General features: G+C 43.4%; 2 protein-coding genes across 2 annotated transcripts in view; one reads left to right on the top strand and one right to left on the bottom strand.

The window, feature by feature from the left end:
• Positions 1–1,235: 1,235 nt before the first annotated feature.
• dexi (Dexi homolog (mouse)) lies at positions 1,236–2,715 on the bottom strand. The gene is made up of 2 exons (XM_071542134.1): positions 1,751–2,715; positions 1,236–1,414 (listed from the first exon to the last, which is right to left on the bottom strand). The coding sequence occupies exon 1, from the start codon at positions 2,177–2,179 to the stop codon at positions 1,910–1,912; it is 270 nt and encodes an 89-aa protein (XP_071398235.1). The 5' UTR covers positions 2,180–2,715; the 3' UTR covers positions 1,236–1,414; positions 1,751–1,909.
• A 328-nt stretch (positions 2,716–3,043) lies between these two features.
• clec16a (C-type lectin domain containing 16A) overlaps positions 3,044–16,967 on the top strand; it is a 31,884-nt gene continuing 17,960 nt past the window's right edge. Inside the window, exons 1-9 of the mRNA XM_071542128.1 lie at positions 3,044–3,220; positions 3,750–3,878; positions 5,341–5,474; positions 6,047–6,195; positions 9,596–9,701; positions 14,550–14,673; positions 15,108–15,282; positions 15,607–15,657; positions 16,154–16,270. Of these exons, the coding sequence (XP_071398229.1) occupies positions 3,147–3,220; positions 3,750–3,878; positions 5,341–5,474; positions 6,047–6,195; positions 9,596–9,701; positions 14,550–14,673; positions 15,108–15,282; positions 15,607–15,657; positions 16,154–16,270 (1,059 nt within the window). The 5' untranslated portion in view covers positions 3,044–3,146. The remainder of the gene's footprint in view (positions 3,221–3,749; positions 3,879–5,340; positions 5,475–6,046; positions 6,196–9,595; positions 9,702–14,549; positions 14,674–15,107; positions 15,283–15,606; positions 15,658–16,153; positions 16,271–16,967) is intronic.

The following is a 16,967-nucleotide window of genomic DNA, read 5'->3' as shown; positions in this document are numbered from 1 at the left end:
GCTCTTCTGACTCTGAACACAGATCTATGTACAGTACTTTCAAGTCTTATAGTCAAGTCAATCTCAAATGAACTATCCCATTACAAAGAGATTTGATAGAAATCGAAGAAACTAATATGGGGCACTTTCAGGTGGATGACTCTCACTCTGTCTTTCATTCCCCCCCATTGCTTGAATCCAGTTTATTATTGCTGCCAAGAATATACATTTCATAGAGGTGGAGTCGTGTTCCAGTCAAATGAATTCATAACAAACAAAGTAAAAGGGAGAGAAAGTGCAATAAAATAGAAATCTCTCACATCGAAAGCAGATAAAAAAAAAAACAAAGACACTCAACTGAGATCATGCGCAAGAGTCTGGCCTGTGTGTCTCACACACACACACACACCTGTAGCGTTTCAAAGATGATATTCAAGCAAAAGAAAACAAGATGAAGAAGTCAAATATTCAAAGCACTTGTTTTGAGGTTCTCTTTCAAGTGAGGTTTCTTTGACACTTCTCGCACCGACATTTCCGACGTATTTGGCGCCTCTGATCGAGGCTGTCGTACGTTATCGCTTTTTAGTGTGGAAAAATAAAACATTTGCATATGACCCGATTAATGGTGTGATGTGGGTCGACAGAAAGCGTATCAAAGACACTATCCCTTGACGCTTTGATACTTTCTGCGATGTATTGAAGAGTGCGGCAAGTATGGCAAGTGCGGCGAGGTGCTCCTGGTTCACGGGGGGTGCCGGGCTGCAGGACGTCCCGAAAAATGACGCCATTAGTAGGGCTTTCCTGTGGTTTCCCCATCTTGTCAGTGGGCCCAGAGTTCCTGACAGTGCTCCTGAGAGTGTCGCGAATCACGCTTTGAGCATGAGTGAGCCTGCAAAGCGGCGATGTGAAACTTGTTCCGCTCTTGTTGTGTTGCGTTCTGAAAAATTAAAAAAGGACAAATCGTTAAAACAAGTGGGTCTATGTGTGATTAAGTGTGGCAAACTCGAGTTTTTTTATGGACAGTTTTCCTCTGGAGAGATGTCCATCGCGCTGACATCATCGGCTGCCAGATCTTCGCAATGCCCCGGATTGAGAAAGTCACAGTCAGCCGCATAGTCCATCAGTCCGAGATCTGACCCGGCTGCTGTCTAGGTGACCTTCAACGTGCCCCAGATCTCCGGTAACATTCATTTTTCACCCGCGGGACTCAGTGGAGCGTCTCTTCACTCGAAGCAACTTGTGCTTCAGTCTAAATCTCCTCGATTGCAGACGCCAGCGCCGACCTCCCCCCCCCGGTGTCCCACTGATGGAAATTGCGATTCAAATGGCAACAGATTGACTGGCAGCTGATCCAGGAGAGAATTATCTGTCGCTGTCCTTATGGCCGGCGGTGCTGAATCTGTCCTCGGGCTACCTTCGTTTGAGACGAGACAACCTGTGTGTGGACACGTGGAAACAAGCGTTACAATGGATAATCGATCTCTCAAACACTTTTTGCAGTTTTCCTTGAGCTAATTAAACAAGTGTGCAGCGGCAGTGACACTTTCGAAAACGGGGTGCTGGGAGAAATGAGGAAAAATGTTATGTGGAGTTCTCACGAGTGCCTGTGTGGGAGCTAAATCTAAAAAAAATAAAATAAAAAACTTTTTCCCTAGGCACATATGACCTATGAGGGTTTAAAAACAAAGCATAAAAAGGGTGATGAGAAGCATGTTCCAGACAAAACCTAAATTATACATAACTTTACATTTCTCATTTGCACTCTGCTTACTTTTTCACACTGATGTCCGTGCAGCCAAAAGGCAGCAGCAGCAGCATCCGCTCTGAGACAGTCTTTCCCCCCATCACTGACCAGGGTGTGTTCCCATCGGCCCTCTGCATCATCATCACCTCTCCCCCCACCCCCCCCTCCTCCTCCTGGGCCGCCTTGTCACTCCAGATACCCCTCAAACACATCCAGCTCCGTGTCCGTGTCGTAGGGGACGGAGGCCGGGTCGGACAGCACCCCTAGGTCCACCAGCGCCTGGTCCATGTCCTCGGGCAGAAACACTATCCCCACATTCAGGACGATGTACTCCATCAGAAAGGCATAGTAGAGGATCAGGACGTTCACAAAAAACAGGCCCAGATAAAACATATAGGGGAGTTCGTCCAAGAGCGATTCCACCGAATCTAGCTGAGCATAAATTGGGTGTGTCATAGAAAAGAACGAGAGCCGAGGTTTGGGTTCATGCGTTCGTGCAGAGCGGAGCACCGGGGGATGTGGCAGGCTGGTTGGTGGTGTTACGGCTAGAAATGTGCCAGGGGTGATGATGGAGTTGAGGTGTCCATTTCGGCCCTCGTCTGACTGCAGCAGTGATTTGGAAGGCAGCTTTGAGACGTTATCTTATCTGTACGGTCCACGTGAACACGACAGAAAAAACGGCAGACTCAAACGCGTAACGTTCATAGCTAATAATAAACGGTGTATCAAAATATCGCGCTCGCTCGACGCATTCTTGACATTCGTTCCTCGGGGCTGCGGAATTCGCAGCGTGCCAGCTTGCTAGGGCTAAAAACAGTAGCGTGCCACGCTAAAAAAATATACGAACTCTTCTATAAAGCAAGTATTTTGACTTCTCGGGTATACGCATCCGTGATGGGTAGTTTATATTACATTACGAAACATTCACATATAAACGGCTTTAACGGTATTTTTAGTATATTTTCCTGCCAACATTTTCCCCAACTGCATCAAAACAGTTCCGACTACAAAGCGACAACTGAACCCTCCGCAGCTGGTTGGCTCGCCTCTGGCAGCCTCTGTTGTGATTGGTCACTTAAAACGTCAATCAGTATAGTCAGCCCTCGCGCGGACACGTCGCGCGTTTTAACCGTCACCGCTAAACGGGGAAGTCAATATTGTAGTTTTTCCCATTCGCTGGTGTACGTCGCATCAAGTGTTTATCGTAGCGAAGGAACAGCAAGTCCCAAACTTCCTATTCACTAACCCTGTTACGCAATGACCCCCTCACTGCTGCTATCGCCTGATCACCTTCTGTTTGCTAACTAGCTATCTGTCTTTAGATGTGTACGGGGAAGTGGGTGTAATGGATCGATCCGGACACTAACCCCTTAGCAAAATAACGCACCTGACAAAAAGCATCAGTCCCTTTAAAACTGCAACCATGTTCGGGCGGTCACGCAGCTGGGTTGGAGGACAGGGGAAAACGAAAAATATCCACTCCCTGGACCATTTGAAGTAAGTAGCTAGCTTTAGATCATGGTTACCAAGCTAACGTTAGCCTCTCATCGGTTGAGCTCGGCTGTCAACGTTACCGTTAGCCCTGCTGCGAAGGAATGCTAAATGTAATAGCTACTCAGCTGTCCAGCTAGCTAACAAAACCAGCTAACGTTGCCATGGCATTTCTATTTTGTTTGGCAAGGTAGACTGTCAGGTGAGCTAGCTTGTTATCGCTAGCTTCGTGGCTAAACAGCGTTGCAGTTGTCCAGTTGCATGCAACCTGGACAGTAGGTGCTAGTGTAAGGGCGTGTAAGTTTTACTGGCTTGACTGTGGTGACATAGGGTGTTACGGCAATCTGTGCGGCATGACATTGTGTAAGTTGTGTCGTGCAAAGCCACAGCATGATGTGATGTTAGCTGGCTTCAGGGCTACTGTAACTGTAACACACACATGCACACTCAGACTTAACTCTCTCTCTCCTCCTTATCTTTATCTTTCCCCACTTCCCTCCACATTTCTCCCTTTCCGTTCCCGTCTGTCCTTCAGGTATATGTACCATGTCCTGACTAAAAACACCACGGTGACGGACCACAACAGAAACCTGCTGGTGGAGACCATCCGCTCCATCACAGAGATCCTCATCTGGGGCGACCAGAATGACAGCTCTGTGTTTGAGTAAGTCCTAGTCAAACTATTTCCTCCAGCATGATGACAAGTATGCAGATCTGCCTCTTTACCCGGGAACAGTGACAGCTTCATATTTGCTTTTTCTTTTCCTTTTTAACCTATATTCATACAGGTGAGGTTTGCTGAGCATGCACACTTTTTTTTCAGCCTCACATTCCCGCAGTTACACACATGCATGCTATCAAACTAGTGAGCTGCGCATTACAACCACCTTTTTCCATCTGCGTGATCCACACAGTTAACACTGTGGACAGCATGTTGGAGTGAGCAAGGCTTTTCTGCATCTGGGATTAGTTTTATTTATTTTTGGTGGATAATTCAATAAGGATCACCCGCCACACTGGCCAGTAACTTTTTGAGATGATAACATTTGAAGTCCTCGGTATATACATATAAGTCTTTGGTCTTTGCCTGTTCGCAAAGTTTGTCCCTGCTGACCACCATACACTCTCTGTCCCACCTGTATTGGGCAGAAGGCAGGGAAACACCTTGGACAGGTTGTCAGTCCAACACAGATAGACAAAGAGTCACACTCCCACTCCCATTTGCACCTGGAGGAAACTCATGCAAACATAGGGAAAACATACAAACCGGGAATCGAACCTGGGTCCTTCTTGCTGTGAGGTGACCATGTCCCTCTTTGTCTCTGAGTGTGAGCCAATCAAATTAAAGCAAAACAATGGCTTTGTATCAAACGGGCTCCTGATAGGCTGCCTGTTACACTGGCTGCACAAAGCAGTAGTTTCTAAACTTCTGCAAACTTTGACGTTAATTTCAGACGCTGTACAGAATGCATACTCAGCTTCCCACCTATTGATAGGCAACAATCTGTCTCTTTGTGTTGTTTATGCATCGTCTGTGAGATCTAACTCTTACAGTCCTTCTAATCACTAAAGGAATGCAGACTTGCAGCAAGCTTAGTCATGGACCTGAACTCATTCAACCTGCATTCTAAATAGAATGGCTTCAGTCGTACCCAGGGACCCAGACTCATCAGAAACAGCCCTGCAATTAATGTCGCATGTCATCGCCTCTCTCTCTCTCTCTCTCTCTCCCAGCTCTCTTAGCTTTATTACATGACTCAGAAAGAGGAAATGGCCTAAAATACTAATTTTATAGAGCAAAAAGACTCACATGATGTGGAAGGCGTACTTGGTGCCAGAATAAGGCAGTAAGCTGTCATCCTAAATCCCTAACTTCCAGGGTAATAGCTTCTGGATGTTTTATTCTCATTCTAATGGACTCTAGAATTGAGCAAAAATGTTTTGTTTTTGATTAAGAGTTGAACTTTTATTACGAGTCGGATCGCGCAATCTTTAGCCATCGTCCTGAGTTTTGTGTAAATCGTTGAGCCGCGTGATAATGCAGTTACATTTCCAGACAATGTCTTGATGATGTTAATCCTGTGATGATGTTAATCCTGTGTGTGTGTGTGCACGTGTGTGTTTAGCTTCTTCCTGGAGAAGAACATGTTCGCCTTCTTCCTGAACATCCTACGCCAGAAGTCGGGTCGATACGTCTGTGTCCAGCTGCTCCAGACCCTCAACATACTGTTTGAGAACATCAGCCATGAGACCTCCCTATGTAAGTCTGTGTGTATATATAGGTGTGTGTGTGTGTGTGTGTGTGTGTGCACGCTTTCAATACATTGCCTAGAACATCTTGCCTCCTAGGGGTCCGATCACACAGGATGCGTTTTGAAGGGTGAACAATGCAAAGACTACATTTTTGTGTTGTTGCTAGGCAACCACAGAAGCTGCCGATCAGCTGTCAGTCACTCAACCAGCTGTTTTTTTGTGCTTGCTGCAAAAAAATCACCAAATTAAGCAATTACTATAAACTATAAAAAACCATGAAAACAAGTTACCAGAACTATGAAGAGCAGCAGTAATTTGCCTCCATGTTTATTGTTTACAAGTCCCGCCTCTCCGTTGATCTGATTGGACAGTAAAGAAAAAAAAGGCGCATCCTGTATGATCGTGATCTAAGTCAGTCTCAGAAAGCCTAGACAATAAAGATGCTCTTCTCTTTCTCTCCTCTCCTCTTCTCTTCTCTTCTCTTATCTCCTCTTCTCTTCTCTCCTCTCCTCTCCTCTCCTCTTCTCTTCTCTTCTCTTCTCTTCTCTTCTCTTCTCTTCCCTCCTCTCCTCTCCACAGACTACCTGCTGTCCAACAACCACGTCAACTCCATCATCGTCCACAAGTTTGACTTCTCGGACGAGGAGATCATGGCCTACTACATCTCCTTCCTCAAGACCCTGTCGCTCAAGCTCAACAACCACACCGTGCACTTCTTCTATAACGAGGTGAGGGACGGAGGGGATGAGAGGGGCGAGAGAGAGAGAGAGAGAGAGAGAGAGAGAATGGCGGGAAACATAGAAGGGGGCTGTCAGTCAAAGTCAAGAACCGCATCGTGTCCGTAACGGCTGGAGAGGCTGAGAACGGAGGAACGGAGCGATGGAACGAATTAGTGAGAACGGGGAGGGAGAGAAAACGACAGACCGTCAGTCGGATTCAACAGCCGTGACTGTGCAGCACTTCTCTAACGCGGTGAAGGGAGGGAGAGCCGGAGGGATGTCATGTAGGGAGAGAAAGAGGGGTTCGAAAGAAAATCAGAGGAAAAACACGGAAGGGGACCAAGCTGCCCGGTCTGACTTGAGCAATGAAATGAGTGGAGGGAGAGAAGAAGGAAGGGATGGTGGGAGAGGAAAGAGAGCGATGGAAGAGTAGATTTGGGAGATAATTGCCCGTCACGTTCAACATCCACACCTTCCACAACCTGGATGTGAAAAGAGAGGTGGCAGGAATAAAACAGATGAAGGTCTGGGGGAAGAAGAGAAAGGTAGAACAAGGTTTGAAGCTGGGAAGACGGATGGAATTTAAAGGGGAAGAGCGAGAGATGGCAAAGTAAAGAGAATTTTAAAGAGAATTTTAATCTCTTGAATAGAAATACAAATTCTCTTTTAGTTTTCACGTTACTTTAATCTCTTGAATAGAGATCTCTTGAATAGAGTGTTAAAATTCTCTTTAAGTTTCTCTTCACTTTCTCTCTTCCCCGATATTCGATAATATCGCGATATTTTCAGCGATATCAAATTCATTCTTAAATCATTGTTGCGTCACAAGGTCAGTTTTCCAAGGCTAATTACTTTACCTTTTCAAAATTCGAGCACATTTCACATTTTTCACATGCATTTTTTTTGCAACCTTCAAATCAAGCTTGTATGCACTTGTTAGGCTACTTTCATCCACAAATCTTTGGCTGCAGACTTCCTGTGTCAAACACCAGCTTCCTGTGCAGCTGGGTCGATTCAGCAGCTACACCAACTGTCATCTTTGTCATCTTTCAGTAGCCTGTACAGACACGTACATTCTGTGTATAGCTATAAGTGTGAAATGCCAATGTATAAGTGTGGCATTGGTGGTCCAATACAAGGTCCTAGATTGGCAGAGGACTGATCATATTCACATCCAGTGGCTTTCTATGTTTTTCTCTTTAATAAATCAGTTCACAGTCAACTTGGCCTGATGAATCTGATTCAACAAGTCATTAATAGGGAACAGCCCTAGGGAACTATGTGTGTGTGTGTGTGTGTGTGTGTGTTAATAGATGGTACAAAGAATGCATAACACCCTAATACTCTCTGATGTTATTAACCCTTATTGTTCCAGCAGTATTAATAGCCGTAGCATTGGCCTGTGTGTCTTGGGGAAAGTTATTGGTGTACTGTTGATGGTAGCGCTCTGCTTGCCCCTGAAGCCAAAACCAGACCCACTGTGTAGATCTGACAGGCATTTATATGGTTAAGTAACCTATGATATGATTATGTTTTTAATTTAATCAATCGCAGTGCTCATAAGGATGACATTTCTCATGTGGATATAGAGTTGTAAGCCACTTGGCTGACATTTGGTCAATCTGAGGGCTGGAAAAAGTTTGATAAGGCCTATTTTTTTTTTTGTTTATTTTTATAATTCATCATTCAGCTTTTTAATTCGTTTCTAATTCATTTGTCCCAACATGCGATGGTCGATCACTTTGGCTTCTCCCGTTCCTGTCAGATCTACACAAGTCGTATTTTACGGACTTAAAATTCTCGGCTTGGTTTCGGTGTCAGGGTCGGACTTCTTCATTCGCCGCGACCTCCGGGTGACCTTTTGAACTCCGACCCCGGACCGCGATTGGCCGGAGGTCTCGGCGACTGAGGAGCGGCCGGGTGGAGGAACAGGCACTGACACAGAGAGAGACGACTCTGTAAGATGCAGAGCTGCAGACTGTACTAAATTTACTAAATAACTAACATTTACTAAATCCAACACACTGGCATGTTGCTACATGTTGACTAAATGATAAGCTAGTTCTTAATCCACCATTAGAGGAGTAAATTCAACAGTCACTGGAGACGTTTTGCATACAGCATCCAGCTGAAGTTGTTCCTTTTGAGTGTTTTGTTTGCATCATTGTGTCAGGATGGATCACCATAAGGGCCAAAAAACACCCAAAATCAATAGCTGCCAGATTGTTATTGTGCCAAAAACTCATCTTTTGATGTGAAATCCATAATACACTGTAGATGAGTCAACAACAAAACAGACTCAAGATCATTTTTCAGATACTTGTAAGTTCATATGTTTGGATTTTTGCCACTTCTAATTAGCTGCTACAACTATTACAAAGACTCATTACAAACCTAGGAATTCAATGGGATTTGAGTGAACTAATGCTGGTCCAATAGGCAGTAGGGTTATTTATTCAATGGAGTTACATTCAATCTCATACTGTTTTATAGTAATTGTTGTCTATCCAACATGTTGAAAGGAAATTCGTCTTTTTCCTTTTAGTCCCACCAGCAGAACCTATAATACATCCATGTACTGTACAAAATGTATTATTACAGTATTAAGAGATGTTTTAGGCTAGACCTTTTCTGTCTTATAGTAATAGTTATTCTCATGAATTCTTTCTCTATCCTAATCCTATTTCCCCTTCAAATTGGAATACTACATACTATTGCTGAGCTAGAAAAGTTTGGGATATATTTGCAGTAGATCCATTCTATTGTTTCTATCTAGAATTGTATTTTAACAGAAATGGAATGATAAATATCATATTCCCAATGTAGAACACTTTCTCAAATAAATTGCAGTACTAGATAGCAGCAGGCTACTCTCCAATTATCCTATACTCCTCTCAAGTATTGACGTCATTTCGGGGTTTTCGAATTCCATTTGGATCCTTTGGGGGGTTTTTTTCGCCTAAGGAGATTCGTTCTGTCCTTAAAGTGGGTGAAATAATTTAAGTAGAAATGACATATGATGAAGTTAGTTTTAATTTTAATGCGTGACAGAATAAAAAAAAAAAAGTTCTAAGTGCTAAGCTAAGTGTCGCTAGCAATTTATTTTATCTTTTTCATTGCAGTTTTAAAACCAATCAGAATCCACCTCAACAAATCAAGAAAAGCATATTAGAGGAACCCATGAGATCAAAAATAGGTGGGATCCAGAATCCCAGAAATGATGTCACACTTGAGAGGACAATAGTCTTTTCCCTATCCAATGGGAATACGAGGCAGCATGTCTGGCCCCCTCAGCCTGTCTTCCTCTCTCTCTCTCTCTGTGGTTGTTTGTGGCCTGAGTGTGGCGGTGCAGCGCAGTGCCTTGCTCACCGGCGCCCCCCCCCCCCTCCTCTCTGTCTCCCACACACAGCACACTAATGACTTTGCCCTGTACACCGAGGCCATTAAGTTTTTCAACCACCCCGAAAGCATGGTCCGCATCGCAGTCCGCACCATCACACTCAACGTCTACAAAGGTGAGTGCCGGGAAGACGCATGCACGCTCACACACACGCATACACACACACACACACACACACACACACACACACACACACACGGGATGCCTGGACTGCCTACTGCTTCGCTTCGTCCTCTTTCCTTCTTCTTGCTGCTGCTTCTGGCGCATGAGCATGACTAACAGGTAACGCTTTGACTAAGCACACACACACACACACACACACACACACACACAGCCTGCTGAAATACACAAAGATATCACACACAAGTGACCGTGCTTGACAATCCTGCAAACAATATAGAGATCATTTTTAAGTGTTCATTAACTAATGTTAACTAATGCATTTACTAACATGAATTGAACATTGGCTAATGTTAAATGCACATGAACAACTGCATCAATTAATGTGTTACATGTTTGTTAACTAATGTGTTTACCAACATGAATTACACATCAACAGTGACATAAACAAAGATGAGTTCATATTAAATGCACAATAAACAATTACATTAAGTAATATTATTATGCACGTTTGTTAATGCCAATGTATTGTCTAAATTGAAACCCTAACTCCTCATGTATTATTCAAACATATCCTGCCATTAAGTAAAGTAAGTAAGCCACAATACGCATTACCTAACATGAATAGTGTGTTATTCATGTAATTTGGTTTAAAGTGTCATTTAATTCATGTTAGTAAATGCATTAGTTATCATTAGTTAATGAACACTTAATGTAAAGTGTTACCAGTTCTTTTTGCGGTCAGTAAATTTCCATTGCCATTCATTTTACATTGTCATTTATGTGACTTATCACTTCATTGATAAACTTAGTCTGCACTTGGAACATTCATGATGAAGTCAATTGGAAACTCGGTAACTCTTTAAATTACAGGCCATTAATTACACAGTAATGCCCGGAAATAACTAAGTAATATCCATGTAAAATAGATGTATTAACTAGTTATAGCATTAGAATGACTTATAATTACTGAATGATATGACACATTTTCAGACCCTATTTAAACATTCACATACACATATGTACTAACTCTTGAGAAAGTCCACACTACACTACATGTGAAGCCATTGCAGAAGTCCCTCCACCCATCGTCCTATCCTGCACTCACGCTGCAGCTTTTGCAAAAGAAATCCTCTTGTGGGTGGAGCAGCAGTAGTGCAGCAGCCTGCCGACAGCAGGACTTCTGCAACGGCTCTGCTGCTTTCTGCACTTTGCTGCATCTGCTCTCCCTTTTCTCAGTCTTGGGCGCTGACTAAGGGGAAGTGGGCGGTGGAGTCGGTGGGTTTGGCTTTTCTGCACGGATTTACGCCTCTCTTCTTTATGCATAACATTACCTCCACATAGAGTCACTGCAACGTGTCAACTATATCTTCCTGTCTGTCCTCCTACCTGTTCTTGCATGCAACACTTGGCGCTCTCACGTCAGTCATAGGTGTTTCTGTAACTCTACGCTGACTGAAAAGGCGTCTCCAACAGTCATTACAGTTGGCGCTACTAACTCCAGTGTTTTAGTTAGTAGAGCTGTTTACTCTGTATGAAGTAACCTGATTGTGTGGGGGAACGTGTCATTGCCGGGGCCAGCCGTGTGCTATGCTGTGGTCAGGAATCAGCCAGAGAGGGAGACATCAGCTAGACCCCAACACCTATGACTGATGTTCATCCAGCAGCTGAGAATTGTGGCTGTTGTAATACAAGGAATTCAATAGGGATGTGACCACTGAGATTCTGAATGCATTGTGATTTGTATATAGTTAAAGCTGGCCTTGGTGAATTTTAGATGCAAGTTTTGATAACCAGAGTTTACATTTTACACTTGTTGAAAGTTACCTTGAACTTCAAAATGTTTTACCCTAAAAAGTATCATACAGTGATGAAATAGATTTTTAGTGCATCACTTATGTTTGATGCTTCCTCTTTGTGTTGATTCCTCGGGACATGCACTGCAAAAAATGACAACCTTGGCAAGAGATTTGTCCTATATCCAGACTTATCAAGCTAATTTGAGGATATTTTTGTTAAATAATTTCATTGCACTGGCAAATAATTTGGTTAAAAAATGTGACCCTTTTCACTGTAATGTAACTTCCTTCAAGACATTTACTTGGTGCAAGTGAAATTGTCTTAGAGCAAGTTAATTATTTCAAGATATTGTTTTGGGATGTTTTCACAAAACAAGTAAGCAGAATTTGGTATATAATCTGCTTATAGCACTTTATAATTATAGTTTTAAGCACTCATAAATATTCATAATGCCTTATAACAATAATTATAACACATTATAAAGCATTTTATAATGACTTATAAGGTCAAGTATCATAATACTTCATAATTGCTGGTCACTCACTGACATTATCAGTTATTATCAGTTATCAATTATAAAGTGCTATAAGCAGATTATAACGCATTATAAGTATGTTTATAATGCATTATAGACATGGGCGTCATAGAAAGTGTTACCCAGAATTTCTTTAAACCAGCCAAATGATCTGCCAGTGCAGTAAGATGCTTTGACAGAAAAGATCCTGAAGTAAGTTTGATTTCTAGAAGCGTAGATAACAGATAAAATCACTTGCCAAGATTGTCATTTTTTGCAGTGTGGTTTCTTTGTTTAGATACCTACAGGTTCCTTCCCAACCTTCACCAACCCTCCCCCCCCCACACAGCCACCCCCACAGCTACACCCCTTTACTCACATTAACCCTGTGTCTGTTTCCCCCCCCCTCTCCCTCCTCCTCCTCCTCCTCTTCTTCACCCACTCCTCTACCTCCTCCTCTTCCTCTCCTCCTCTCTCTCCCTCCTCTCCCCTCCCCTCCCTCCCTCCCTCTGCGCGCCCCATCTGCCTAACTCCAGTCTCATGTAAGTTGGTTCCATTCACTAGTCTTCTTCTTTGGGCTGGGTATCACTGGAACATTTTCTCTTTCATCTGTTTTGTTTTTTAGATGCCGGTACCGGTTGTAGAATGAGAACTTATTGATACCTTAAGCTGTTTAATTTCTGTGTAATATCTGTCAGTGTTTTTTACACTCAATTTCGATATTGATTCCAAAAATTGGCGCGATACCAATCGATCGATACAGATCGTGTGGTATCGCGTTTTTGATACCCAGCCCTACTTCTTCCTATTGGTCTATTTGTTGTAAATGTACCGATATGAATATCCTTGTAATTCTTGTTGTAAACCATTCTGTATCGCCCACCTACACACATGCAGATAAACCTGCATGCCTTTTTTTTTTTTTTTGTTTGTTTCTTCTTAGGTTAATTGCTTCCACAGACTTAATTTCAGCCGAGCCCCTGATGGTGCTTGTTGTTATGGTGATGGGGTTTGCCAATATTGGTTACTTTTGGTTGTTTAGTCGGTGTCTGCCTCTGTATGAGTTCTCAATTCATCCACAAACAAAAGCCGGAATGGCACCGTGACTCCTACCGGCGACGGCTTGCGATTGGCTCGTGTTTGCTTTTCTCCCATTGTGTAATCGGTTTGTTTGATTTGGCCGTTCCTTCACGACCGAAGTCTTCTGCCGGACCTGTGTGCAACAGCTTCTGGAAATGATTCTTGGCGTTGATTTCTTTCCTACCGGATGGGTGGGTTTTACTGCATCGGGATTGTTCGGATTTCTAAGAATTGACTCTATCTTATCTACTCCAAACAGATTAAAACAAACGCTAGGAATTATTTGCAAATGCTGATTCACCCAGGTCTCAGTATGAGGAGATATCATTGCCCGTATTTTTCCGCTCCGTAGTTCTCCTTCCCATTACTGTTCTCGCAGTGCCAATGCATTGAGAACTTTTGGATGATCCATATCTCTTTTTGTCCCCGATGTCAGTCTTCCTCTCTGGTGGAAACGGACCGTTCACCTCTGTCCTTAGTCTGGTCTAGTTTAGTTCTATCCTGCCCTCCCCCCCCGGCTTGAGTTGAGTCTAGTCCAACCACGACTCATTTAGCCCCCTGTCCAACCTGCCTAGTGTTAACCTTTTTGCCATTGGCTGTCGTTTTAGCCTTGTTTTTCCACATTGCACCACCTAACCCAGATCTAATCTTTAGAATTGTACCCTTGCAAAAGCAGCTCTGCTCTAAAACAGGATTACCCCGCTTAGGAAAGCAGCAGTGTGAGAGAAGACTAGTCTAGGGTTAACCAGAGAGAAAAGCAGTTGGTCCTGGGCTCATTTCAATCTGAATCTGAACCAGCTTTACATAGGCCTGGGCGATATGGTTGAAATCAATATGATGATAATCATAAGGATTTTTCTCGATATCAATATATATCACAATATGATTCATGTATGCAAAATCACATTAAATAATCAAATTAATGTTCATCTCATTGAACCGAATGGTGATGTTAGGTGTGATGTCAAACAAAACAGAAATATTCATATAATATTCCTACCATACCTCATTTTATGAGAGTTTTTAAGTAAAATTTGCTTGTCATCATCAATTTAGACAGCAGAAATGTGTCACGATATTAAAATATCTTCATATCATCACGATATGATTCCACTGAAAGACGATAAACGATAATGTTGAATTATCGCCCAGCCCTAGCTTTACACATACTCTCAACCCCACTCCCACGGTGCCCCCTTTGCATTAACAGTGGATTGACTTGACCGATTCATCGACTTAATTTGAGTTCATTTGCTTCGTTAATTTCCCTTAATTTCGCCTCACAGTTTGAACGGCTTTAATTGTTTTGTCATATTTAATTGTCACATTTCTGGTAATGGGTCACAAGGTGCGTGGGTGTGTGTGTGTGTGTGTATATGTGTTACCTGTGGGTAACCATGGTAACGGCCCCCCCTTTCGCTGACCCCTGACCCCCACCCCCCTCTCCAGTGGACAACCAGCACATGCTGCACTACATCCGGGACAAGACGGCCGTGCCGTACTTCAGCAACCTGGTCTGGTTCATCGGCAGCCACGTCATCGAGCTGGACAAGTGTGTGCAGACGGACGAGGAGTAAGTCCAGTCTGTCTTCCTCCATCCGTCCCAAACGGATTCAGATTCAACCTTAGGTATCACCCTACAAGAAGTGGCCTGTTATTCTCACTGTGGCCTCTAGGTGTCAGGCTTGCTTCAGGTTTGAGAGATGAAGTTGGGCTTGGAGTTTGCGCCCACAGCATCATCCTGGTGCTTATTAGATTACAGTTTTTACACAAGTACAGGATATTATGCATCTTAGGGATTTAATGAGAACTGGGTGAAATGCAAAAAAAGGGTATTGCTATTATCAAGGGACATATTTTCCCCTTTAGGCATTTTATGAACTTTCAAGCACATTTTTGCCTCAATTTCTGAACCTGAACAACATCTCAATCTCTCTCTCTCTCTCTCTCTCTCTCTGTCTCTCTCTCTCCCTCTCTCTACCTCCGCCTCTCTCTCCCCTCCGCCAGACACAGGAACAGAGGGAAGCTGAGCGACCTGGTGGCGGAGCACCTGGACCACCTCCACTACCTGAACGACATCCTCATCATCAACTGTGAATTCCTCAACGACGTCCTGACCGACCACCTCCTCAACCGCCTCTTCCTGCCCCTCTACGTCTACTCGCTGGTCAGCCCCGAGACGGTGCGTGTGTGTGCGTGTGTGGGGGGGTGTGGGGGGGTGTGTGTGTGTGAGGGAAAAACCATGAGGCAGCATGGTACTTTGTATATGCACTGTAGGACTCTTAATCTTGTGGTTTGTTTCGTTTTTTTATCGCATTTAATTTTACACATTTCTTCTTCTTTTAGCCTATTTTCTCTTCATTGTTTTTTCCTATTTTATCTCTTCATGATGTACTTTACTATTACTAAACTCTGCATTTATATGAGTGCAATATAAATAAAGTATATCATTACTATTACATGTGGAAGTGTGACCTCTCCTGGTCTTTCCGGTTGTGTTTTTCAGTCTGATGAGCGAAAGATCAACCCTCAGGTGTCCCTCTACCTTCTGTCTCAAGTAAGACACACACACACACACACACACACCAATACAAGTCTGTGGTTTATGGTGGAAAAGCTGAATAAGGTTGAACACTACCCCCCCCCTTAAGGACCTTCCCTCCAGAGACCTTACTCACAGTCTGACACTCATTTAAAAGCTAAAGGAGGAGTAACAGTAACTGAATCCTGTGGGAATATTTTGTGAGTCGTTTCACAAAAGTTTCTGCAGAAGAGCAAATTTTTTTTCCATAAATGAATTTATTCATTTAACAGGTACAATGAAATACAATATACATTAAGGACTCATGTTTTTTTTTTGTTTTTTTTGGGGGGGGGGGGGGTTTACAATTCCCCCCCCCCACCCCTGGTCCTACATAATATTCCTACGGCTGACTTTTATTTGACACATAATTCCCATTCATTTCCAGTGGAAGATTCCTGTTTTAAAGCCCTTTCCTTGTTTTTTCTTTATTGTGTGTGTGTGTGTGTGTGTGTGTGTGTGTGTGTCGCAGGTGTTTCTGATCATCCACTATCGGCCGCTGGTCAACGCCCTGGCCGACGTCATCCTCAACGGAGACTTGTCCGTCTTCACCCCGCAGACGGACACACACAGCACACACAAGAACACGGTGAGACACACACACACACACACACACACACACACACACACACACAAGAACACAGGAAGACACACACAAACAAGAACACATAACAACATGGTAAAACAAATGCAGCCACACACACACACACACACACCCGAGACACACTCACATAGACACACCGCAGACCCATGGACAGCATACACAAGAATGTGGTCAAACAAGCACACACACACACACACACACACACACACACACGGTATAAGAAACACACACACACACATACTGCAGACTAATACAAACCGCAAAAACATGCAAAAACATGGAACAACAAAAATATGCGCATGCACACTCACAAATATGGTAATATACACACACACACACTCACAGCACACATGAACACAGGATGACACACACACTCATACACACTTTGCGGATTGACACAAACGGCACACAGAAGAACACGATATGAAACACACACACACACGCATAAATACAGTAAGACACATACAGGTTTACACACACACACACACACATACCGCAAATTGACACACATGGTACACACAAGAACATGATAAAATACACTCACTCAAACACACACACACACACACACACTGCAGACAGAGTACAATACACACGCTCTGGGAGCACAGCACAAACAAGAACACACACACACACACACACACACACGCGCAGCAGAGTTCCAGTAGAGAGTGTAGGTGGTTGT

The sequence above is a fragment of the Centroberyx affinis genome, unplaced genomic scaffold (assembly GCF_046629955.1).
Source record: "Centroberyx affinis isolate AG114_WGS23_722 - 3 ecotype Tasmania unplaced genomic scaffold, CSIRO-AGI_Caff_v1 ptg004020l_1, whole genome shotgun sequence".
NCBI lineage: Eukaryota > Metazoa > Chordata > Actinopteri > Beryciformes > Berycidae > Centroberyx > Centroberyx affinis.
The sequence above is the reverse complement of the archived record's forward strand: the minus strand, read 5'-3'. Positions and strand labels throughout refer to the sequence as shown.

Coding starts and splice junctions, on each gene's coding strand:
- dexi (XM_071542134.1), bottom strand. CDS start 2,179: ATGACACACCCAATTTATGCTCAGCTAGATTCGGTGGAATCGCTCTTG.